General features: G+C 34.6%; 1 protein-coding gene across 1 annotated transcript in view; it reads left to right on the top strand.

The window, feature by feature from the left end:
- Window positions 1-26,776, top strand: part of Dnajc15 (DnaJ heat shock protein family (Hsp40) member C15) — a 53,153-nt gene that overhangs the window by 15,956 nt on the left and 10,421 nt on the right. The window contains exons 2-4 of the mRNA XM_047552943.1: window positions 10,504-10,555; window positions 13,381-13,454; window positions 23,335-23,411. Of these exons, the coding sequence (XP_047408899.1) occupies window positions 10,504-10,555; window positions 13,381-13,454; window positions 23,335-23,411 (203 nt within the window). The remainder of the gene's footprint in view (window positions 1-10,503; window positions 10,556-13,380; window positions 13,455-23,334; window positions 23,412-26,776) is intronic.

Below are 26,776 nucleotides of genomic sequence, written 5' to 3'. Positions count from 1 at the left end.
AATAAAGGTGTGAGGGTAAAGAAAGAACTAATGGAGTATCTGCCATGTTCATACAGTGTCGTGTCATTTTTCATAACCTTGTGTCAAATCATTATGAGTGTTTTATAATATAGTTATTTGTATCCCTATTTTATAGATGAGGAAATGGGTCCAGGCAGAATAGCTTAGGGTCATCAACTGATAAATGTTGAGTTAGAATTGGTGCTCAGTCCTGATTTACTTTGAAGCTCTGTAGACTTCTGGTTAGCATACCTCTCTTTCCTACCCTGCCACTCACACCCCATTCAAAGGTAAGGTGGTGGAAAATCAAGGGGCAGGTATTCATGCTTGCTACATGGATTAAAAACATGAAGGCTTATGAAAAACATGAAAGTTTAGAATTAAGAGATCCATAAAGAATGGAAGGAGTACTAATTTAAAGAATGAAGAAGATGATCCTGAGTAGCACTGAAAGATTGGCAAACCTCAGAAACCATCATTGTGTAATGATGTTTCTATAGTATGGACATTAGACTTTTTGCCAGGCAGGCTTAGCAGCTTAGGAAAAGGATTCTCTGTGGCTACTATCCTACCACCTTTAAACCAATCAATGATTTCATTGAGAATTTACCATCTGTTGGTTTCTGCAGTGCTATTATACATATACCTGGAAAATTTCGAATCCTAAATATTCATGCATTGTGTGTGGTCAGAGGAAATACAGTGAAAACTGCTTTTGGGAATTTTTTTAAAATTTCTTTTTATTTGCTCTAATTAGTTATACATGACAGTAGAATACATTTTGACACATACATAGAGTATAACTTTTCATTCTTCTGGTTATACATGATGTAGAAACATTCCGGTAGGTGTCTTACATACACCTAGGGTAATAATGTCCAATTCATTCTACAATCCTTCCTACCCCCAGGCCCCTTCCCTCCCTTCACTCCTCTCTGCTTAGTCCAGAGTACCTCTATTCTTCCCTAGCCTCCCCCCTTATTGTGTGTTAGCATCCGCATATCAGAGAAAACATTCGGCCTTTGGTTTTTTGGGATTGGCTTATTTCACTTAGCATGATATTCTCCAGCTCCATCCATTTACCCAGCAAATACCATACTTTTATTCTTCCTTAAGGCCAAGTAATACTCCACTCTGTGTGTGTGTATACCATATTTTCTTTATCCATTCATCTGTTGAAGGGCACCTAGGTTGGTTCCATAGTATAGCTCTTGTGAGTTGAACTGCTATAAACATTGATGTGGCTGCATCACTGTAATATGTTGATTTAAGTTCTTTGGGTAGAGCATTTCTCCAACATATATAAAGAACTCAAAACACTTAACACCAAAATAAATGAATAAATAAATAACCCAATCAATAAGTGGGCTAAGGAACTGAATAAACACTTCAGGCAATCAACAAATATTGAAAAAATGTTCAACATCTCTAGCAATTAGAGAAATGCAAATCAAAACTACTGTAAGAATTCATCTCACTCCAGTCAGAATGGCAATGATGAAGAATATAAACAACAATAAATGCTAGTGAGGATGTGGGGCAAAATGTACAGTCATACATTGCTGGTGAGACTGCAAATTGGTGCAACCATTATGGAAAGCAGTCTGGAGATTTCTCAGAAAAATTTTTGGCATTTTTGACAAGTGTAATTTAAAGGCATGAATTTTAAAAACTTAAATACAATTGACCAATATCACATAACATTAGCCTTGCAAGCACACTGCATCTTTGTTTTCTTTGGTGGTCCTGAGAAGATTTTTAAAAACTGAAGTTCTAAATTTGGCTTAAGTAGAAGCTTAGTTTTTTTTTTTTTTTTTCCATATGTAGAACACTGTTCCCAAACACCCATCTGCACCAGTTATAAAATAAATTTTTAAAGAAATGTGTATCTGATTTATATTTTAGTTATGTATACCCTCATATTTATAGAAAGATCAGCTTGTGCTACCAGGGGAAGAAGTGCTAACCTAGTTTTGTGTAATTGTTGTGGTTTTGAGACTCAAACCTCAAACATGTTATCCAGGTATTCTGTCACTGAACTATGTCCCCAGCTCTTAGAAGTTATTTAGATCCTCTGCATGCCTAGAAAATGTTGTTAATTTTCTGAACTATATCAATCTTCAGAGAAAATGTTCTAAACTAAAACTTGCCTGCTAAGGTTTGAGTACTGCTTGTCCCCTTCCCCCAAAACTCCATATTGAAGTTTAATCCTCATTGTGAGATGTTAAGAAGGTAGGAATGTAATATGACTATGACATGTAAGTGTAGGGTCTTGGGAGGTGGTTAGGATTAGATCAGGTAATCAAGTTGGAGCCCCATATTTGAATACTGGTAGATTTATTAGAAGATAGAGAGAGACCAGGACACACACACACAAACACACACCCTGTGCCTTGCCATTTGATGCTCTGGTGCACATCAGGGGTCTGCAAGCCAGCAGGTCATCACCAGAAATGACTCTTCACTCTTGGGGCAGAACTGTGAACCAAAATAAACATCTTTAATAACTTATCCAAACTGTGGTACTATGTTATTACATGTAGAAGAAGGACTAAAACATTACCCAAGGCAGCCTTGTGCATATTAAAGTGGGAATTTTAAAAAATCCTTACCAGGAAGCCCACCTGTAATCCCAGGGACTAGGGAGGCTGAGGCAGGAGAATCTCAAGTTTGAGACCAGTCTCAGCAATTTAGTGAGACCCTGTCTCAAACATTAAAAGAGCTGGGGATGTAGCTTGAGTTTAAATGCACTTAGATTAAATCCCCAGTATAAAAAGACAACAGCAAGAACAACAAAAACCTCAGATGGCATCCATGTTTATCACATACCAACTCCTCCACATGCTTCTGCCTGAGTATCGGAAAATATCTACCTTTCTTTATAAATCACACTACCTGATTTCTTTTATATTTTCAGCACATATCCTAATTTTCCTGAGTCAAACAAATAGCAACCTTTCTGTATTTTGTTGAATTCTCAAATGCACTATGATGTGTATCTAATCGAATGAGCAATTTTAGACACTTAACCTGTTTATTGCCTCGTTGTTAGAAAATGACTATACTTGTGGTACTAACACTATGCCTGATTCACCATTTTGCTTTTATATTGTCTTTTCAATGTCATTTTTCTCATTTTGTTACTGGCAATTTAGTTTTAAAGCATCATTGTTTGAAAAAACATTTAAAATAAAAATTTGAAGTACATCTTCATGCTTGCAACTGGGTCAGAGAACATGTTGGGTCTATCAAAGAAACAAAATAGATCTTCTTAGCCTGAGGACCAATACTGAAGTTTAAATAAAAAATAGCATCGTGATAATGAACATGTGAATTTTTTCCAATAGTAGTAAAATAGGGAAAATGTTGATGGAATTCTCTGTTTATACGGTTATGCCAAATGAACCATGAGTGTTCCAAAAACCCTATTATATGTTAGATTTTATTTTGTTTTTTAAAAATAAGGCAAAATAAAGTATGATTCTGTATGAGGTACTCGCTCAGACTTCAAATTTCTCTCCTTCTCTGTACCTATTTTGAAATTAGAAATGCAGCTTTTCCCTGTCTGGATCATTCACATATGTGGAGGTTTGGGAGGAACTGTTACTGTTTTTCGGCTCACAAATTTGTGTCTGAAAAGAAATGTCAGTGACTTTTTAGAAGATGAAAAAATGTTATGTAACATAAATATTTTTTGCTAAGAAACAAATCATGTTATTCTAGACCAATTAAAGTTTTAACTTGTTAATAGATCTAACATCTTAATATTTCAATATAAAACTTGATGAAAAGGACTTTTATTTTTATTTCAGAGTACAAAATCTAGTTGTGTGGCTTATGTGATTTTTTTTTTAATTTCAGATTAGCTTCAAAATATATTTTTGTTTGCTATCAATTGTTTATGCTCAAAAAGTATAAACTACTCTAATGTAAATTAATTAAAATATATTTCAAGAGATAATTTTAAATTCAACTCCCAATGAGGAATTTTGGTTGTAGTGAAGTGAATTTTTGATTAGCTATAGCTATGCTATACTTCATGCTTTTAGTGTGAATAAGTAAGAGTTGATTGCATAATAATTTTGGTCTTTATTAAACATCCTTATTTACTCCAATGATTACCTAATTTGCTTTAAAAGTATTTTTTTAGTTGTAGATGGACAGCATGCCTTTATTTATATGCAGTGCTAATGATCAAACCCAGTGCTTCACTCAGGTGCTCTGCCACTGAGCTACAGCCCCAGCCCCTTCAATTTGCTTTTGTTTTATTGTTATTTTTAATGGTTACAATGCCTTTTGTGTTTTTCTTTCTCTCGAATTAGTGTTTAGAAATAGAGGTTTATTTTTACTAATTTTTTAAGCAACTTATTTTTTTCGTACTGCATTGTTGAATGAATGGAAATGAAATATAACAGTTCTGCTGATGTGTATAGGAACTCAAAGATAGAGACGACCTTCTTGACTTTAGTAAGTTCTTTTTTCTGCTCTACCGGAAGTTCTTATGTTGGGGCATGTGAATTGAAGGACTTCAGGCAAACTCATGAATCCCCTCAAATTATGTATCAAAAGATTTTTGGTGTGTGTATGTTCCTGGTCCATATATTTCATTGGATTTTTTTAAGACTTGATACCTAGGAAAGCTAAAGGAGACAGAACACATCTAACTACAATTTAGTACAATAAATACAATATTATATTTTATCCTAATGATAAAATATTACGAGTATTACAGTAAGGATAAGAAAAAGATCTGTGAGAGATATAGCATAAACATTGGATGTTCAAGGACCCTCATAGGACTCATTTGATACAGACCCTAGGTTCAAATTTGCCTTCTTCCATGCAAAATCTCTTATATACAATATAATAACTGGCAGGTAATAACATTTATATGTAAAGATACTTATTGTGGTGGATGGATGACTTTTTTGAAGACAGTTCAATGAAGGGACTATTTGCAGTGATGTGGGCATGGTTTAAGGGACCCAGTAAAGAATAATGTATCACTTAGGGAAAAACAAGGGGTTGGGAACAGTTATCCACTCAGTTGAATGGGTAAGAATAGAGCTTGTGTCCTAGAACTCATTAAGAATTGTAGGCATAGAGGGGTCATTCAACAGGAACTATGGCCAAAGAAGAAACAAAGCAGGGAAAAAACACTGACTACCTTGGGTGGTTATTTCTCTCTCCTTTGTTTCTCTTGCTGGCGAAACAGAAGCTAGAGGGCAAGTAAGTACTGGATAAAAGTCTTTAGAGATAAGGGCAAAGGGAAATATAAAGCTAAGCAGAGAAGGATGGTGAATGGATCTGGGGGGATTAAACAGGAGCTTATCAACAGAGTGCTCAATACTTACTTGAATTAAATTGAATTTTTATTGTTAAATATAACTTAGCTTTACATATTGTTAGAATAAAATGAAAATGAGCAAATGCATAATGGTTTAATTTTTTTTTTTTTAATTTAAGTGCCTTTAAACCTTGAAATCAAAATCTCTGGAATTGTAGAGGCAACTATTTGTCTCATGTATTTTGAGTAGTTGAATTAGTAAAATGGTGCAATAATTATTCTATAAAATTTGAAATAAGAAAAACTCATCTTTTCTAAGACTATATATTTTAATATGCATTTTTCAGAATGTGAGTAGTTGGGGTATTTAACCTAGGAAAGACCAATTCATTTTCTAGAGCCTGCCTCAAAAAATCTTCTCTGAACATCTATAGACAGTATATATAGAAAACCTTTGCTAGTTACTCTGTTGATACAATAGTAATATCCAGAATATATAAAGAACTAAAAAAAACTTAACACCAAACAGTTAGCCCAGTGAAAAAATGGGCAGTTAGCTCAACAGGCACTTCTCAAAAGAAGAAATGCAAAAGACCAAAAAATAAATAAAAAGAAAAAGTGTTTAACATCTTTAGCATTTAGGGAAATGAAAATCAAAACTGCACTGAGATTTTATTTCACTCCAGTTAGAATGGCAGCCATCAAGAATACAAACAATAATGATAAATGTTGGAGAGTATGTGGAGGAAAAGGAAGACTTGTACAATATTGGATTGTAAATTAGTACGATCACTATTGAAGTCAGTATGTAACAGTGGTCTACTTTATGCTTTGCATGTAGCCCTTGATCCTCTGCCACTACTACTTATTTTTAAAACAGACATGCTTCTTTCTCTTCTTTTCTCCTTTCTCCTCTATAATCTCACCCCCTCCTTAATCTCAGGGGAAACCAGATTACCTTTCTTCCTCATCCTAGGACAAAATATCTGGCCTTGAGCATACACCCACCACAGGAATGAAGTAATTCAGACTTCAGGGATGATAACAAGAATATCTAAGAAATCTCCCAGATTATCAAGTGAATTGAATTATTTCTTTAAAAACCTAAAGACCCTCTGTTTCCCCTGATGGACCGAATCACAGCCTCTGGGACTGGAGTTCCCTGTTTCTCCTTTGCTAGCAAAGCAATAAAACTTTTTTCCTTTTTCTCAAAACTGTTTCCTCATTATGGGATTGGCATCAGGGACCAAGCATCAAGCTTTTGATAATGAGGAGAGGAAAGAGGAAATATTGGGAAATGATATTGACCAAATTATGTTGCTATAGCTTGTGCATGCATGATTATGTAACAATGCATCCCATTATATTGCATCAATAAAAAATCAATCTAAAAAGAAAAAAATTTCCTACACTTGAAAATATTCTTTGTTATCTTCTACAGGTTTTGTTATTTTACCATCTTACTTTTGATGTACAGTCACCTGGAATTGACTTTTGCATACAGTGAGAGAGGTCAATATTAGTATTTTCCATTTTGATATTCAGTTGACTAAATATTATTTATTAAGGGAAAAAAGCTCCTGTGTCTGGCTTGCAGTGCTACTTTCTTCATAAATCAAGTCAGTTAATAAAAAAAAAATTGAATAATCTTGTACTCAAATTTAAGAATTATAGAACTTAGTTGTACTTGTTATACCACTTTTGTTCAAAAGTACTTAGTTCATTTTTACTGATAATATTGAAAACAGTTGACATTTACTGACTAATGTGAAGGCCATGGTGTTAAGCCCATTGTGCGTATTCTTACATTTTATGTTCACAATAATCTTAGGAGATATAGGTACCATTGCTAGGTGCTTGGTATTAAGGGACAAAATAAGTTCACAAAGGGCATAGTTGTTTACATCCTGATATTTATAGTTTTACATCATTTTTATTGTTGTTGCTAGTATTCTCTGGTTGCTTTTGAAGCTGAGCACCTTTTATGAACCTCTTGTGCTAGGTAAGCTCCACCAGAGCTAGATGTCTAGCCCCTAAACATTTTTTTTTTAAATGAAATCCTTGACTTAGTCTTCTGTCCACTCTTCTAGTGTGTTTCTGTCATTTTATTTTTACTTTGGAGGAATTCTATGTGTATATTTGGATATGTGTCCATTGGTCTGTGTTGTAAATGACCTCTGCCATTCTGAGATCAGTTGAACTGGGACTAGTTCCTGTAGTTTGTTTTGTTTTGGTTTTGGGTGGCACTGAGCATTGAATCCAGTGCCTCTAGCATGCTAAGCAAATGCTCTAGTTCTTTAAATAGACATTACTTTTCTGAAAGGTAAACCACACAGCATTTTACATGCTTTGTGTTAATTGGTACACAGGACTGAAGGATGAGGGGCCTTATACCTTCTAATATTATCTAAAGGTCACCAAACGTTCTAGGTTTTATTGTCATAGGAAAGCCAGAAACTCCAAACCTTGTTTGTTGTGTTCTGACAAAAGAAATTTTAAAGTCAGACACCAAAAGCTATGCCAGAGAACTTTATTACAATCTTTATTACAAATGAAAGCAAAGTGAAAGTAAAGAAAACGCAAAGTGAGGCTTAAGCACAGAGAATGAGAGAGAGAGAGAGAGAGAGAGAGAGAGTTATTCTCCAATCAGAGAATAACAAAGGAAACAATGCTGTCTTCAAAATTTATTACCGTTTGATGTTAACCAAGATTACTGGAACTACCTTCTGTACTCTGACAATCAGTTGTCAACTCCTCCTTCACATCAGTCAGTATTCTTGACCTTAGTTGGTCCTCTCCAGAACTGTCATGGTGGTGATCCTATTTAGGGGTCTTCATCTGTAAGTCAATCCCATGTTAATGTGGGCATTGGGGTCAGTAGCCAGTCAAAAGTTATCTTAGTGCACCTGTGCAACTAAAGAAATCTTCCCTCCCAGACAAATGGAGACACCTATAGCCATAATTCCTAGCTTCATACCAACTCAATGGACCCTGTTAAGAGTTAGTCCCATTAATCCTTTTCCTCTGACGTATTTTCCCCTTAGCTCTTTTGCTTCTGTTTGTTTTCTACAAATTACTATTACCCTTTGCTTTCTTGTTCACTTTGAAAGTAGTTTAAAGAAGACCCTAAAGTAATTTAGAGAACAATTGTGACCTTACCATATATTTCACCACTCATTGCTAGCTACTATTTTATACTCTGAATCTATACTTAGTAGTAATCTCTCCTTAGAATTTAGAATGCCTAGTAAAAGGCAGGAGATGGGATGGCTGTAACCTTGCAAAAGACAACTCCCAGAGGAGCAGCCTTCATCTGCCTACCAAGACTGTAGATTTCTTAGAGAATTATTGGATATTAAAGTTAGAGCACATTTGTGCAGCTGCCCTCTCTGACCTGTTGTTTCTCATTATAGAGTCATCCCTGGAAGGTTTGGGCTTTGATTTCCTAAAAGTTGATGTGTATTTCATTACAGTACTCGAAGACAGAGCTGAAGGGCTTTTAGGTTTTAACCTCTCAAGTCTCAGCCTCCTTCTTAACATTGTCTGCACCAGTGTGAAATGTGTCCATTCTGTTCTCTAGTGAGATTATTCAAGCTTTTAAAAGAATCTTTGTTGAAGCTTATGAATTTGTCTCGCCACAAGTTAGACAAAAACGTTTCTGTGGTTTCACTTCTTAATTCTATATCCGCCAGAATTTGCTTTGGCTGCCAGTGCCTAAGAACTGAAGATAAAACTTTTATCTCATGTAAATAGAGGCAGTCCAGGGGTGCTAGGACAACTCCATGGTGGTGGGGAATAGGCTCTTTTCCTCTCTGTTTTTGTTTTTCCTTCTCTGTCCAGAGGGCTGCTCCAGGTGTAATGTGTGTGCTCCGGTCAGCAGGAGGGAAGAATAGAAAAGGACATTTCTCTCTCCCTTCCCTAGGACTTCTTAACGGTTGCACACACCACTCTGCTTAGGTCCTATAGACCAACATTTAGTTAAACATAGGCATCAAACTTCCAAGGGAGGCTTGGAATACATGTCCAACTAAAAATAGAAATTCCTGGTTTTATGAATAGATATTGGGGACAACAATTTAATTCTGCCACATAAATCATTTTTCTGTTGTGACTGAAGGTTTTTTAATCAGAATTAGTTTATGATATTTTAGATTGTGACATTCTGAACTTGGCTCTTATTTTTAAAATTTTACCTTGTCCAGAAGAGTAGGAAATTAACTAATTTTTAAATTATCATTTTTAGTAATGTTTGAAGTCTGACTTCTTTCCTAAAGATGCATCAAAGTTTTTATTAAAACTCTAAATACAGCAAATGCAGTTGAGCATTGCAAATATAAAATATGAAGGAGGAAATATACACCTTTTATCCTTATTTAATATAATAAATATATTAAACCCACTATTAAGAATTATCTGTAGTTTTTTTAACAATAGGTAATATAAAAGCTCTTGGTTAGAATGAATTCAACTATATGAAAATTAAATGCAAATATAGAATTATTTTAGTTCACCAAAAATTAGATGAGGCAAGCAGCAGATATAATCCCTTAGACACTGCAGATTTTAAGTTCTGTTCTTCACAGTAGAATATGAAGAAAATCTAGTATTTAATGTAATTATCCTCATTATTTAAGGCGATTTACTTTTAAAACAGTGTGGTGACAGAAAGTTCAATTGTCCATTATCAAAATACAGGATTTAGCCTTAAATATAAAATTGGAATGTAAGAAAAGCAGCAGGAAGGAAGAGCAGAGTAGAAAATTACAAGTAGGTAACACTGGAGTGTGAAAAATTCAAAGCCCCTTGACAAACAGGAGGTGAAGGGGAAGTGATGATCTGACCAGCTGCCTACCTGCCAGAAGGTGCTCCATCCCAGAAGACTGTGTCACAAGAAAATAAAGGGAGATGGAACAACCAGAGGCATGTTTCTTTAAACAACTCAGTAGGAGACAGTAAAATCTAAACAGCATTTGGGAAGATTGTGTACCCAATAGTACTAAGCCAATGAGGAACCAGAGGGAGGGACCTTGCCCTCTTGGGAATAAAGTGCTAATTATAACTGCTTTGGGTGTGTCTGAGAATCAGACACTTGATCTTGCAAGACTGTCACTAAAGCCTCACTTTCTTTGTACCTTCTCAGTTCATTTTTTGGCTTTGGACAGGTGTGTTTCTCACAGTATGTAACTCTACAAGTGATCATATTTCTTTCTCCACAGGCAAGAAGTTTGATAGCTGTAGGTCTGGGTGTTGCAGCTCTTGCATTTGCAGGTAAGATAAATGAAGAATATATGTCAATATTTGTTGTAGGAACAGGATTTTCAATTAGCTGTTATTTTGATTGATGAGTAGGACCTTTGTATTCTGACACTTTTGGTTTTCAGACATACATTCTCATTCTTTCCACCATCTATAGTTGCTGAACATTAGTCAGTAAAGCAAAATCTAGGTAAACTTTGTAGTGAAGAAAATTGATGAAATATGAGCTAAGAATGCTAGCCCCCATAATAGTTGGTATTCTTGGCTTTTCTTTTTTTTCTTTTTCTTTTTTTAAAAATTGAGCTATAGTGTATAATAAGAAATCTTTGATATTTTGCTATCACTCAGATAGCAGTGGTCTGTACAGAGGTCTGAGGAAATTTCTCCAGATGCAGAGGAGACCTCCCCTGGAATCTTCCACATCTTTGATTCCATGGCAGAAAAGAATTTAAGGAAGAGTCACCTTGTAGAACAAGAAGGGAGAGCTTTATTGGAAAGCAAAATGTGCATACTCAAAAAAGAGGGAGTGCAGACAAATTTCAGAGTGAGAGAGTAGAGGGTGGGTCAAGTCTTGCTCTGGGTTTTTAATATTTATAGAGTAGCTAGGGAGTTAGACTAGAGGTGGAGTCAGGACAGAATTACTTTGTTGTGCTCTAAAGTGCCCGCATCTTTTAAGCGTGCTGCTTGGTTCTTCCCAATGCCCTGTGGTTGTCTTGCAGTTTGGTTACTTTTTCATCAGCCAGGCTGCAAGCTGTAGGCAAGGATGGGTTGCTTGCTAGTTGTTTGTTTTATATTCCAGTGACTTATAGACATTTCCTTTATGAACCTCAGTGTTCTTGTTCTCTGTGTCCCTGAATTCCTGTCTCATTGAAATCTAAGGATCTCAATGACAGGGAATTCCTTTATAATCCCATGCTCACTTTTTCTTGCAAATGGGTTTATACTCTTCAACTTGTCATTTACTTCCGATTAACATAGTTATTCACTGATTTATTACTTCATCTTTTAACATATTGGTATAATTTCTTTAATAAAACCCAGGAGAATTTCTTTCACTGCCAAAATTATCTTTTTAGAAAAAAGTTATGAATATTAAAAGTAAAATAAAATTGCTAATTTAATCACTAACTTAGAGTTGTAAATTGCATAGCTATTCCCTAATTAAATGTTAATCTAAGAGTGTTTCTTCGTTGATATTTACGGTTCTAATTGTATGGATTTGATCTTGTTAATTGGATGTTTTAAGGTAAGCCTATTCCATTGTGCTTCAGTGGAGTTAAATTCCAATAGAAAAATGACAAATAAGGTCCTGTTTTGTTTTATGTGGACTTAATTTCATACAATCCTCATTTGAAATTAGAACCTTAAAAACTAGAAGTTCACCGGAGGCTAGGGATGAGTGTGAGGCTATGCGTTCAATCCTCAGTACTGCAGGGGAAAAAAAAAAGTTCAGTGGTTCAGATTCTCTTGACCTTTTTTGCCTGTACAGCCTTGTGTTGGTTATATAACTAAAGTGAACTAATTCTGAGGAGAATCATATCTCAAAAGGAATTCTGACAAACTTGTCCATAAGCCTAAGACTGTTTTAGTAGTAATATAGTAGAATAGGCATAGTTATAAAATGTAAGATTTTCATTTTAAATTAGAAAAAGATACACTTTTTCCAGGTCTTTTTTCAAAAAACTGACAAGAATTAATGTACAGACTGTACTGTTGCCAAATTCATGTTACTAATTAGAATACCAGATCTCTTCCAGAGCCAAGTAAAACTGAATAGTAGAATTTAGGAGAATATACATTTCAGTTTTTTTGGACATAGATCATCTAGTTTATGGTTAAAGGAAACCTTCAGATATCATTTCTTAAAGCCTTTATCTGCTTTTTCACTGAGAAAGGAATTCAATCATTGTGCCTGATTGTGGTTTTAAAGAATTTCAGGGTAATTTAAAAACTACAGTTTATACTATTATGTAATCAAATGATAAACTCTTCTGAAAGATCTAGGTTGTTGAGGTTTCCCAGTGGAACTCTTGATTTGCAAATAAGTGTATGGTTAGAATTTGAATTTATGTTCACAGTGTCATACAGTTTTCTGGCAAGACTTTTAAAGAAAGACACACTAGTAGAAGCCACATGTTCTCAATAGGATGCCAAAGATAAATTAGCTAAATGATATTTTATTTTGTTTTAGGTCCTTAAAATAATTTAGGACCTGTTTTATTATAGATTCTTAGTTTTCAAAACTCAGGGGAATTTTGAATATTTGCATGTCTATGAAAGGGAAATCTGAAATGGGTTTTTAGAGAATAACTATCTTCAGTAATAAATCAATAATTAACATCTTTATTAAATGTTTCACATATAATTGCTTTTTAACTTTAGAGATAACTCCATTAAAAATATCACTATGTCATGTATGTCATAAATAGTATTTGTTTTCTATGTATTTCAAAATGATTACTGTCAAAAAGCAATATTGTTAATCATTTTACTATCATAAGTATGTTTGATACTTAAAGGGACTTCTGTAGAAAGAGTACTAGGGTGTTCATTTTTTTCAATCTTACAACATGATATTATGTAAGCATTGAAAACATCTGTGATCATGAATTCAACTTGATAAATTTATTGGCTATCATAATGATATTAAAATGAAATTCTGTCCTCAGTAAATTGGAAATTTCAGAAAATATGGGTTTTCTTGTAAATTTTAAAATATTTATTGAAATAGCATATACAAAGTAAACTATCAATAAATAATATGGTAATCACCTAGAAAGTATTGATTGATATTGATTATAAAAATCATATTTACATTTCTTCCTTATATCATTTAGGTCGATATGCAGTTCAGATCTGGAAACCTCTAGAACAAGCAGTCACAGACACTGCAAGGAAGATTTCATCTCCTGTAAGTTAAATGTGACTTTACAACTAATTATTACAACTAATTATTGTGACTTTACAACTAATTATTATGCTCCAGTTAGTAGTATTACATTAATTTTTGGGTAACTTATTTTCCCTTTCTAACTACTTTTTATTTATTCCTAAACATTTAGTGAATGTCCACCATACATCAGTCTCTGTGCCAGGAGCAAGGGATAGGGGTGAAACAAAACAGACACAGTCCCTGCCTTACCCAAGAGTTTATTTCGTCTTGAAATTGAAACTCCTCTGCTTGTACCACTGTACCTGACCATCTCAAATACAAAAGTACAAGATTCCAAACTGAAATCCTGTAGGGTTTATCCATTCATGTACCAGCATCATATGGACTCTGGTGAGCTGGATATAAGGGAAGAATGAATGATAATAGTTATCTAAAAAGCTACACTTTGAACTCTGGTTTGTGACCAGTGAAGACAATTCAAAGAAAACTCATTGAAGCACTGGAGCATGAACATAGAGTTCTGGGAAATTTAAGCAGAACTGGAATAGATCGATTTGGCTTGCAGCAATTTGAGAATGAATGACTTGTTTTAGCAAAGACATTACAGGCATTTTGGGGCTTAGTTAGCCAAGAACAATGACAGCCTTTCCAAAGGATGACATGCTGACGAATAATTAAATCCAGGTTCAAAGAACTTTTAAGAGATTTTGCAACCCTGTAAATGTATGCCTGTGATTAAAGGGAGTATATGTCTATTTTGCGTTCCTATTTATATTTTGTTTGGTTAAAGTATTGCTAGGGTATTCAACATTCATTAAGTAAATACTCATTGAGCACCTACCACATGCCAGACATTGTAGGCCACAGGATCCAGTCATGAACCAGACAAAGACATTTTCCTCTAGGTGTTTATGTTTTACATTTTGTTGGCGATAAATCATAAACAAGTGAAATAGGATACACATTATCTAGAAGTGTTAAGTGCTTATAATTAGTTAAAAACGTTCCCAGAATACTGGGATTGAATCCAGGAGTGTTCTACCACTGAACTACAATCCCAGCATTTTTTAATTTTTAATTTTGAATTAAGGTCTCACTAAGTTATCAAGGCTGGCCTCCTACTTGCAATCCTCCTGCCTCAGCTTCCAGAGTAATTAGGATTACAGTTATGCACCACTGTACCCAGCTGATAAGTATTTCCCCACCCCACCCAATACTGGGGATTGAACCTTGGGCTTCACACAAATAGTCTACCACATCCCCAGCCATGTTAAGTGTTTTTAAGGAAAACCAAATGAGGGTAAGAAGTTAAAGAAGAACAACAGAAGAAACTTACATTAGATAGGCCAGGCAAACCTGAGAAGACATGGAACAGGCATGCAAGCATCTGAAGAGCTTTCTAGGCAGTGGGAACATTACGAAAGTCCTGAGGTGGAAGTGAGCTTAGCAAAAGGACTTTTTGGTTAGCTTTTCATTGCTGTAACAAATGCCAGAGAAAAACAACTTAGAGGACAAAAGATTTATTTTGGCTCGTGATTTCAGAGGTTTCAGTCCCTGATTGGCTGGCTCCATGACAGAATCATCATGGTGAAAGAGTATGGCAGGGGAAATCTGCTCTGTTCATGGCAGCCAGAAAGCACAGAAAGAAAGGAAGGGGCTAGGGATAAGACATGGTCCCTGTGGGCATGCACCTAGTGAACTGTTTCCTCCAAACATTCCATACCTGCCTGTAGTTTCCACCACCTCCCTGTAGTCATTCAGCTATCAATGGATTAATCCACTGATGACTTCAGAGACCTCATGATCCAATCACTTCCCAAAAGTCCCACCTTTAAAGTTACTGCCAAGCCTTCAATACATGAGTCTTTGGTGGACAATTAATATCCAAATCATAACAATGGGTAACTTCAGTGGAGTCTTTGAAAGGAAGAGTGGTAGATTGGGCTCAGATCCCTAGGGCCTATTGGACTATGAAAAAAAAAAAAAGTTCAAATTTTACTCTTATGGTAGAAATCCCTTGGGAGATTTTAAGCACAGTGCAATTTGCATTTTGATTATCACTGTGCCTGTGACATAGAATATTGTCTATAGTGACCCAGAGTAGAATCTGTGAAACAAGTTAGGAGTTAATGGTAATAGATGATGGTGATTCAAGATAGAGTAATGGTAATAGAAATAGTGAAATTGTTCTCTAAATGGATATTAGTTATATCCTTCCATGTTTACCAATAATAAATGAAGAGAATTTCAGGAATTATTTAATTATAAAGAAAGAGAGCAAGAAAATGAGAAAATTTTCACTGCTCAATAAGAAGCTCATAGATAAGGTAGGGTAGATTGTAGTGGTATACTTACCCTGGAACCTGCATTTTTTAAGGAGAAGAAAATGATAGCAAGTTCCCTTCCTTCTGTTTTTGGGGATTATAGGTAAGCAGTCTTGGCTTCTGACAAATCTGGCTCCTCCTCCTTTTTCACAAAGTACCACTCAAACAGTTTGCAGTGAAACATCTTAGAAAATCTTAATCATCATCATCATTTTAATTATACCTCAGTGAAGATACAAGTTTTTCAAAAGCAATTCTTTAAATATTAATCACTCCAGGGAAACTGAAAAATGAGATATGTGCATGCTTTCTCTTCACACTAATGAATCCCAAATGTCAAACTTCATAAATACAGCATTTACGGTGTTTTGATTTTGTAAATATTAATTTTTTTTAACCAAATGAGGTTACTTAAAAAAGAATAACTATAATTGTATGTCAGTCTGTCATTCCAAGGGGAATGTCCATCCCAAACTCAAGTTCCAGTGGATTGTCTTTTCATTATTGTTTTATACTTCATGTACTTCCTCTAAGCTTTAACATCTTGTTTTTAAATCTGATCTTTCTCTTTTTTTTTTCCCCATTTTGCTGGAATTTGTAATTTGTAATTTGTTTCTATGGTATGCATGGATAATAAATGTTTTAAGTTCTTCTCTGTTAAACAGTGTGTTTCTTTTGTTTTCACTGTTAATTATCACTACTAGCTCCTTGAAATTTAGTGGAGCCACCATGAGAGAACTGCAGAACTCTCTGCTGAGACTTAACCTCAGTGCCTACCCTCTGCATTCCTGCATACTCACAGCCAGATTTTCTGCTGCTCTTCTTTTCCTCTTACTCATTGTAGATTGCCTGTTGTCTTGGTTTTCTTTTGTTTGTTGTGGAGTTTTAGTTTTTTTAGTACATTTGTTTTTTAGCTCCCAAATTTTTTAGGATTTTCTCTTTATTATTGATGTTCTGAAATTTCTTAGGAATGCTTAGTGAACTGTAACTTATTTGAAAATTGTCTTTTGTTCTGTAATGTTTTCTAATATTTAAAAAAAATTTTTTCCTTCCTCCATTACCTTTCTTTTCTGCTTCTAGAACTATTATGATGATGTTGGACTTTTGAGTCTATTCTCTATGTCTCTTAACATTTTATCCCTAATTCTTTATTCCTTGTCTTTTTTGTTATACATTATTTTGACAGCTTATTTTCCAAATCACTAGGTTGGTTTTCATCAATGACCATTCTGTTACTCAGTTCATCTCAATTATATATATTGGTAATTTTTTTTTTTTTTTGATTTCTAAGAACTCTTTCTTGTTTCCTTTTTTAGCAACCCACTTTTTAAAATGAATGTGATATCCTTTTGAATAACTTTTGAGATTCTAATTAGAATTTTATCATTCTCTCTCTCTCTCTCTCTCTCTCTCTCTCTCTCTCTCTCTCTCTCTCTCTCTCTCTCTCTCTTTTAGTACTGGGAATTGTAATAACCCCACACACTTTTTTATTTTTGAGACAGGGTCTCATTAAATTGCCATCTTGAACTTGGAAACCCCCTGTCTCAGCCTCCCTAGTAGGTGGGATTATAGGTGTGTCCCACCACACCAGCTTCTCCCTGTTTTTATCTCCTTCTTCTAGAGCCAATTGTTACCAGTTCCTCTTGGCTCTTTTAGTTGTTTTTGCCTACCATGATACTGGGTGTGTTCAAAATATCTGATGATCCTTGGCTGTGGGTTTATATTTGTGAGGACTAAATTGATTAATATAAGTAATGCTCCTGGCTTTTTCCAGCAGTTTGGTAGGCTTACTTCAGTGGCTTAACTGAGTGAAAGGGTTGACAGTAGGCTATGAATACATAGGTGGATTCATCAGTAGGCCCGTCTTCCAAAACAAGAAGACCAGGGGCAGGCTTGGGATCTTCAGAGTCCAAGAGAGTCTGAGCACTTTATATATTTCTCTCCTTGCCATGGATAGCCCACTCCCTCTTCTTCTGGGTTCCAAAACAGGATCTGCTGACACTCTTCTTTCTTTATTTTTTAGGATTTACCACCCAGAGTTAGATACATTTTCTGCTTTCCTTTCGTAGCCTGAAGGTGAAAGTGTCATCTGCCAGGCCCTGTGTTCTCTGTATTAGTATAGTATTGATGGTCTATCTCTGCTGTTCTTTTTGTTTGTTCGTTTTGTTTTGTATCTTTGAATTTTTAAACTCTGAACTTAGTATTTTCTCTCTTGCTTTCCTGAGAAGAATTTCTTTCCTTCCTGGTATTCCCCCATCCCTGGTGTTTAGGACTACTGTGATTTTTCTTTTTATTTTAAATGTTTGTAGTTGTAAATTGACTGATGCCTTTATTTTAATTGTTTATTTTCATGTAGTGCTAAGGATCGAACCCAGTGCCCCACACATGCTAGGCAAGTGCTCTGCCACTGAGCTACAGTCCCAGCCCCATGAATTTTCTTTGTATGTGATCTTACCTGTTTTTCAGTCTTCCAGGATTTGTTTAAACTTTCTGGTTTGCTACTTGCCCCATTTCTTGTTTTGTAGCCCTCATACTGATTTTTTTTTTGTTTATTGAAAATATTTCTTTTCCTATTTCAAAGGCACTTTGGAAAACAAAAAGAACTTGTGATTCAGTCTGCTCTTTTGCACTATGCTCTTTTGCCTGCTTTTTAATGTATTAATGTATATTAAGCTAATGTCTATTTATCCCCAACCTTTTCTGAAAAGGGTATACCTAAGACACTTATCTTATTTAAGACTTTTAACTTTCTACATGTAAATTTGTCTTTTTGTTTGAATATAGCTTTCAATAATTAGACTTATATTGTCTTATGGTCAAGTGAAAGTCATAGGGAAAATAGATTAATTAAAATCACCCTTCTGTGGTTCTATAAATCAAATAAATTATTATAAGTAATAAAACTATATAGCTTGTGGAAAATGTATTTCTTCTCAATACTATGATGATAAAGTTCTTACCTGTTTGGAGGACTTTTTTGTTTCATGTTACTGAGTGAAATAGCTAATGATGACTGGTTTTATTTAGGTTATTTCATATCTTCTTTGGCAAAAATATGGTACTGAAGCATTTAATTCTAATTTTAGGAAGAAATTATTTTGATTTCTGTTGTTTATACTTCATCAATGTTTAAAAATCAAATAATAACTTGTTAGGACCAGTATATGTTTCCAATAGACACTATCATAAAACTAGTAGAGTCTCACCATTTTTGTTCTTGGAAATCATATTAGACAAATATAACCACTTACCTCATTTATTTGATGGTATAGTTATTTCTTATAGTAATCTAATTTTTATAGATCTGAACATTTCCTTTGACCCACCAAAGCATTGTCAGAAGTGGTTCTACAGTGCCTTAAGATGTTTATAATCTAAATAATGCAATATTGGCATATTATTATAACACTTAAAAGAACCTTTTAGTTATACTTCGTTATAAGGGAGGAGAGATACAGTGTAATAATTTTGTGCCTGCTCATAACACAGATACTAATTTAAACATAACAGATTAAAAATTATGATAATCCTATTTAAAATAGTGTGATAAAATATCTGGATTTCATGGCGTTAGAAGGCATGATTTTTCAGTGAAGAAATGGGCAACTATTTTAGGTGTTGACCTTTTGTTTTTATTTTATTTTCTCTTTGTATACTTTTCTGTATACGGCTCCCACATAATTAAGTTTCTGTCCTCAAAATGATGTTTCTTTTAGAAGGACTGTGAGAACTATGGATGTAACGATTGACTTCCTCCTAATAAGGTGTACAACTTCTTGACACTCGATTTTAAAGAACCTTTTCTGAGACTAAATTTCCACTTGGGCAAAGCTAAAAATTAAAAGAAAACATTGCACAAATACCAATACTTGCATTTAAGGTTAATGAATTTTATGACAGTAGTGAGAATAACTGGAAACATCATCAATTTTTCTTGTTATGCTGATTCAAAATTTTAGAGCTCCCTAAGGTGAAGACTCATAGAAATTTTTTTTCCTGAATAATTACCCTATGCATTAGTCTCAAACATGACATAAAAACAAAAGTAGAACACATGTGCTTCTGTAGAAATGACTGCTGTGGATCAAGTTGGTGATACTGCTATTTTGCCACAACTAAATTAGATAATCAGCTTTTATTTAGGGAGTGTTTTAGTCAGCTTTTTCTCTGCTGTAACTAAAAAACCTGACAAGAACCATTTTAGGAGACTAAAAGTTTATTTGGGGGCTCATGGTTTCAGAGGGCTCAGTTCATAGACAACTGGCTCCATTCCTTGGGACATCATGGCAGAAAAGTGTGGCAGAGTGAAGGTGCTCACCATGATGATCAGAAGGCAGAGAGAGAGACTCCACTCACCAGATACAAAATATATATCCCAAAAGCATGCCCCCTATGACCCACCTCCTCCAGTCACACCCTACCTGCCTTCAGTTACCACTCAGTTAATCCCATCAAAGGACTAATTCACTGGTAGGATTAAGGTTCTCATAACCCAGTCGTTTCTTCTCCAAACCTTCATATATTGTCTCACACATGAGCTTTTGTGAGACACCTCACATCCAGACCATAACAGAGAGTAAGGTTTGCATCCAGTTGAGATTTGGGTTTCCTAAGAGAGACATTGAAACTAGGTGTTCTTCCTCTGTTCAGTCCCCTGTTGCTTTCCACCTCTAACTTTAGCTCTACTATGTATTCTTATCTATTTATATATTCTCTCTGTATATTTAGAAAGTTATAGAACTTATCTAAGGTAGTAACCAATTCAACTTTGTTCCTCCCTCAAAACTTGGGTCAGGAGTGAAGGAATATTTGTTTTCATACTATATCTTAAATTACTTTAAAAATTTGGAATAGTAAGCAATCATATTCCTTATGATAGACTGATAGATCAATATGCCACAGACCTTGACCTATCTCACTTGAAAAATGCCTGGTACATAGTAGTTGCCAGAGTGCTTGTTGAATGAATTAATTGCCAGGAATTATTACTTAGTGGAAATTTATAACAAACTGTTCAAAGAGAAGAGTTTATGTAAATGGCTTGATCAGACTCTGGGACTCAATTAAGCTCTAATCATTTTCTTGGTTACTCTTAATTATTCCACTCTTTTGAAAATTGTATAAGTAACATGTTCATTGTAAAAATTCAGAAAGTTAAAAAGAAGAAAATTATTCATAATTCCACCACCCCAAAATAACATTTTTGTGTAAACTTTTTGTTATATATACCTTCAGATTTTATTTTATGCAAATATGCAGTAAGGCCTCTATATCCAAGGGTTCCACGTTTGTGGATTCTAACCAACTGCAGACGGAAAATATTTGGGAAAAACTGCATCTTTACTGAATGTGTATAGACTTTTTTCTCTTGTCATTATCCCCTAGATAATGTAGTATTATAATTATTTATACATAGCATTTGTATTGTACTTGGTATTTATGTCATACTAAGTAATTTAGAGATGATTTGAAGTGTACAGGAAGGTATGTGTAGGTCATATGCAAACACTATGCCATTTTCTTTAAGGAACTTGAGCATCTAAGCATTTTGGTATCATTGGGAGTGGAGGTCCTAGAGCTAATTCCTCATGAATACTATACTTAATTGTGTTTCAATACAGAAATATAGCCTTATGTTTTAGAAACATGTATATTTTCAATCATATGTGCCTGGTTGTACTTCTAATAGCTGGGTTCATACATCCTGTATCTGTTTAGACCTAGTGAAAATATTTTTACTTGCTGCCTTTATTCCTCTCCTCTTTTTGGTCTTTAATTCACCCCAACCCTCTGCATCTCTTGTCGAATTTGACCTCCTGTTTCCTAAATCTGGAGGTCAGTTCTAAGCTCACATTTTACCTTAATGATGTCTGAAGCATTTGAAACCGTTTTTCACTTCCTTACTTTGCTTACTTTGGGCTTCTTGTTTTCCTCCTCCCTTACTTCTGGGTCTTCTCAGATACCTTGACTAATTCCTCTCCAGTTCCATGTTGCTAAATAAGCATATTGTCTCTTAGGGTTCAGTTCTTATACTTCTTATCCTTAGGTGATCTGATTCAATTTTAGTGGCTTTAAATACTGTCTGTATACTGATGACTGGAATGTTATCTCTGGGTTGAGTTTCTCCATTTAGATATTTAATAGATGTTTCAAAGTTAATATATTTGAAACCATCCTCCTCATATATGTTACCATAACAAACAACTTATTCCTTCTCTAACTCATTAAATGGTAATTTGGCAGTTTTAAGCCAGGAACCTTGAAGTCATTTGTATAGTTTGGTTTAAGTCATTTTATACAGTTTGTGTTCTCTGAAAAGCAGACTGAGACAAAGATTAGTAGCTTTAAGTTTATTAGGGAGTGCTTTTAGGATCAGCAGCGCCAGAAAGAAAGAAAAAGGATGGAGGCATAAGTTAGGCTGTAGTTCGGTCCTAGCAGAGCCCACAGAAAGCTAGGATGGCTCATTGTGATTATCCCAAGTTGAGAAAGGTTCATGAGATTAAATGACATTACCTGGTAAATGAGTGTAAGTAAGGCCAAGGACTGAACCTTAGAGAACTACAATGCTTTTATCCTCTTCTCAGCCAGTGATTAGATACAGCCTACCCTAGGAAGAGGGCATGAGATTGACTGTTTTCAAGTAAGGAACTCCTCACGAGTCTGAGAGCTAAAACTTCTCTGCCAGCTGCAGCTGCAGCATCTAAGGACTTAAATCCTTCACTCCTGAATGGGGTTCTGGACAGCACACAATGGTGTCCTGTACATCATTCATAATTCTCTTTTTGTCATATCCTATATTCAGTCCACCAAGCAAATTTTAGTTCTGCTTTTAGAATATATTCAGAATCTGTCTGCTTTTCACCACCTCCTCTGTTATACCATTTTGTTGGTCTGTACCACTATCATCTCTTGCCTGTATTATTGTTATGTTCTGTTAACTGAGCTCCTGCTTCCCCCATTGCTGCTTACTATTGGCCACACAGTGAGCCTTTCAAAACAAAGTCACACTGTTACTCTTGTGTTCTGGCTTCTTCCACTTAAAAAGAAATCCTGTCTTCTCATTGCTTCACAATTGGTCCCTACTGCTTTTCTAGTCCTCTCTCCATCCTAGTTTGCACCTCTTCAGCCATGTTAACCATTCAATTCAGTTTCTCAATGTCTCATGGTTTGCTTATCTGCTATTTTGATGTACTCCCCCCTTTTTTTTTTCAGCCAGAAAAATGTCTGCCATATCAACATAAATGACTTGCTCAAGGTTATCCAAAGAGAAAGTATACTGCAGAACTTAGAAAAAGTTGAGGCATTTTGCTTCTGCAGATTTCTTGCCTCCAGTTATGTCTCAGTACAAAAAAAAAAATTAATGTGTTTTAAAGTGAAAAATTTGTGTTAACATTTCTTAGTGTTCCTTTTGGTTAGAGTTTCTTGAAAAGGATCATTGTTTAGTGCTTTCCCCCACAATTTCAAGTTGATTTCTAGAAAAATGCATTGCTCTGACTACAGCTATGTGATGGGATTGAGGTTATGCTACTTCATGCATGGAACTAATTATTTCTTGCTCTTTCTTTCCTGTACAGAGACTTTCATCCTACTATAAAGGAGGATTTGAACAGAAAATGAGCAGGCGAGAAGCTAGTCTCATTTTAGGTGTAAGGTAGGTATGCTGCGTATGTATTTTTGTTTTATGAGTAAGATTGTCTTTAAAAACGGGAAAATGTTACAATAAGGTTAAACTTAGATTTAAAATTACAAGTAGAAGAAAGAGGAGAAAACCAAATTTTTATAGTTTAAAATTTCAGTTCTAGGAAAACACACTGGTGCAGGCTTATAATCTCATCAACTCTGGAGACCGAGGCAAGAGGATCATAAGTTCTAGGCCAACTTAGCAAGACCCTGTCTCAAAATAAAAATGAATAAATAAAAAGCTCTGGGGATGTAACTTAGTGGTAGAGCACCCCTGGGTTTGTTAGGTAGCAGTTAGACATGAGCAATGGGATGTTAATCAATAATCCAAGAGTGATCAATGTGATTGTTTCTACATCTATAGGATGGATGACTATAACCAGCTTCAAGGTTTCCTTTCCTTCACTAGGTTTGATATATGTACAAAAAGACTCTGCATCCAGAGGTAAACGTGTAGGAATAATGTCTGCAAATGCCACATGCATCACAAGGGAAAGATTGATGCCTTTGTTGGAAAAGACCATGGCAGCCACTGGCTGGTCAGCAAAACCAAACTAGTTTCAACTGGACTGAGACTGAAAGTTAACTTCGCTTCATTATAATATCATTTACATTTTATTGTAATTGTGCTTTTGACCCTCCCCACCCTGTGAGTTTCTACTTCCTTATGGGTAATGGGCATATGCATGGAGATAGTTTTTATCACCTATACAAGTGTCAGTCATAGGGAGTAGGAGGAATAAATTACACAGTCCTATTTGAGTAATGATAAATTCTAGAGAACAAAGGTGCCACTATATCTCCTTAGAGACAGCCTATTTGCCTTCTATCTCTTGAGAATGTACTGTCTTTCAATAAACTTTGACTGTTTCTGCTACACTTTATCAGAACCAGGGGGCAGGGGGAGGATACTCTGAACCATTAAATAGTAGGTTCATTCATGCAAAATTAATAAATGAATGAAAGAAGTAACTTCAGTTCTCAGAGTATCCCCCTGTCCCCCATAAAAAATAATTACCTAAAATTGTGGTGTTCCTTGTTTTGTTTTGTTTTTTAACAAGAAACTATTATATATTATATAAAATTTCAAATCAATTCATCAAAATATCCCTAATTATAACACTGAATTCTCTCTGGACTCAGTGTTATAATTTTGATATTTACATATTTTTAATTATAATGCAGGTTCTTTTTCACAATTCTTTTTGTATTTCTGCAGTTTGATATCTTGCATATTTTTTTGTACTTGTTTCACCTTCGTATCCATTTAATATCTAATTTTGGACAGTATAGGAGAAAGTTAATGATTTTGTGTGTGATTATAATTTAATGTTTAAGAATATTTCCCCTCACATAAATTTATAAGCAACCATATTTGTTTGTCTTCCTTATATTCCATTACAGCCCACTCTCCAGTTTTTGTGGGAGCTGGTTATTGTATATAATCTACAAAAAAAAAATTTTGGTGATTTAATCAATATGATTAAGTAGAACAGATGATTAAAGGCCTATATTGACAAAAAATTTTAATCTTTTGTAGATCAGTACAGTTTTTAAGCCAAAACATTTTATATTTTATGAACTCGCAAGAAAAAAAGAGGGCTCCTCAATTTAGATTGGTGCTTTATTTAAATCTAAGAGATGAGAACTTTCTTACCAGAGAATTAAAAATAAGGAATAATATTAACCAGGGGAGCCAGATTAGAAAGTTAGATTTATATCCCTAACTATTCCTTGCTTAGTATTTTTCACAAGGGCATTGTTATTTTTCCTAAACTTTTTGGTCTCTCATAACATCCCATTCCTAGTTTTGAGATATGATTACAAAACACATTGTAAACCCAAGCATAAAGATTTTTAAGGGTAATCATTTAATGTTATTCAAGGCATCTCTGTTTTTAGGAGAGTCGCTTATATTATTGAATTTGCTTAATGTGCATTGAACTGAAAACTGTATGAAATATATAAGGAAAAATCAGTGATTCAAAGAACAGACTCTAATATCAGGTGGATCTGGGTGTCAATTTTACCACCTTCTAAATTCATGACCTCAGTTTATTCATCTCTAAAATAGATTAGTTTCTACTGAATAGATTTGTTGTGAAGATTAAATTATGGAATGCATATGAAATTAGTTTTATCTTTTCTGTACTTTATTTTCTTATTTTTTAAATTGGAATTAATATTTTATTCTGTTAAAATACGAACGATACTTGATATCTTGCAACTATCAGGTACTGAGTAAATGTTGACCCATCTCGTCTTATCTCTGTCATGAATGCAGAAGCTAATGTTTATTCCTAACACAGTAAATGAAAAGTTGAGGCTTATCTGCTTTCTTCTGACTGTCTTTGGTTCAGGCAGTGTTGATTATGACAAGGTACTTCAAGATGTGAATACATTGATGCCTTTTCGTTTTCTGTGGTCATTGACTCTAAACTATGTAGACTGCATAACAAATAAAGGCAAAATGGAGCGGATCCTGTTGGTGTGCTATTAAATGTATTCTGTGTGCTACTGAAAGATTTTTCACATTCTTACCTATTATATTTAATTGTGATTCCTTGATGAAATGTGTATTTGAGTCCTTGCTTTGTTTTTCCTTTCAAAAGTTTTTTGCACTAAAACTCTTACCTATAAACAAAAAGCCTAAAATATATTACTGAGCTTCCCAGAAAACTATTATTATACTTGATATTATCTAAAATCATACACATCTGTGATTTTCAAACTTTGTAAAAACATCTGTAAGACTGTTTAAACTAAATGTTAAGTCAGCTACAGTGACTGTAATCCAAATGACTCTGAAGTCTGAGACAAGAAGATTGCAAGTTTGAGGCCAACCTCAGCAACTTAGGGAGACCCTGTCTCAAAATAAAAAATAAAATTATCAGCCATTCTGAATAATATTAAGCAAATGGTAGACGACCCCTGAGTTCAATCTCTAGTACCACCCCCCAGAAAAACCCTAAATGCTAATTAAAATCCCAGTGTTTAAAAAAAAAAAAAAAAAAAAAAAAAAAGAAGAACTGCTTTATTTGCCACAAGGTAGGAAAACACCACTCAGTTTGATGCATTTCCCCACTATCAGCCAAATGTATTCTAGGGAGCAGAGTTTGAAATTCCTGATCTAAGTAGCACGGTATTGAAAAGTATACTTTCAATTTCATAGTGAAATTATATAGCAGAGGTATATCACAACTAACTATATTTAACTTTTTATACTGTTTAAAATCGAGGATTCTTCCATCTTTAATCATTACAGCAACAAACATACGTATTAAAATGTGGTAAGGTTCTAGAGATTTAAGATAGCTATAATAAAGGGAATATACC

Source organism: Sciurus carolinensis, chromosome 5 (assembly GCF_902686445.1).
Source record: "Sciurus carolinensis chromosome 5, mSciCar1.2, whole genome shotgun sequence".
NCBI classification, from domain to species: domain Eukaryota; kingdom Metazoa; phylum Chordata; class Mammalia; order Rodentia; family Sciuridae; genus Sciurus; species Sciurus carolinensis.
This window is presented reverse-complemented; position numbering and strand designations above follow the sequence as displayed.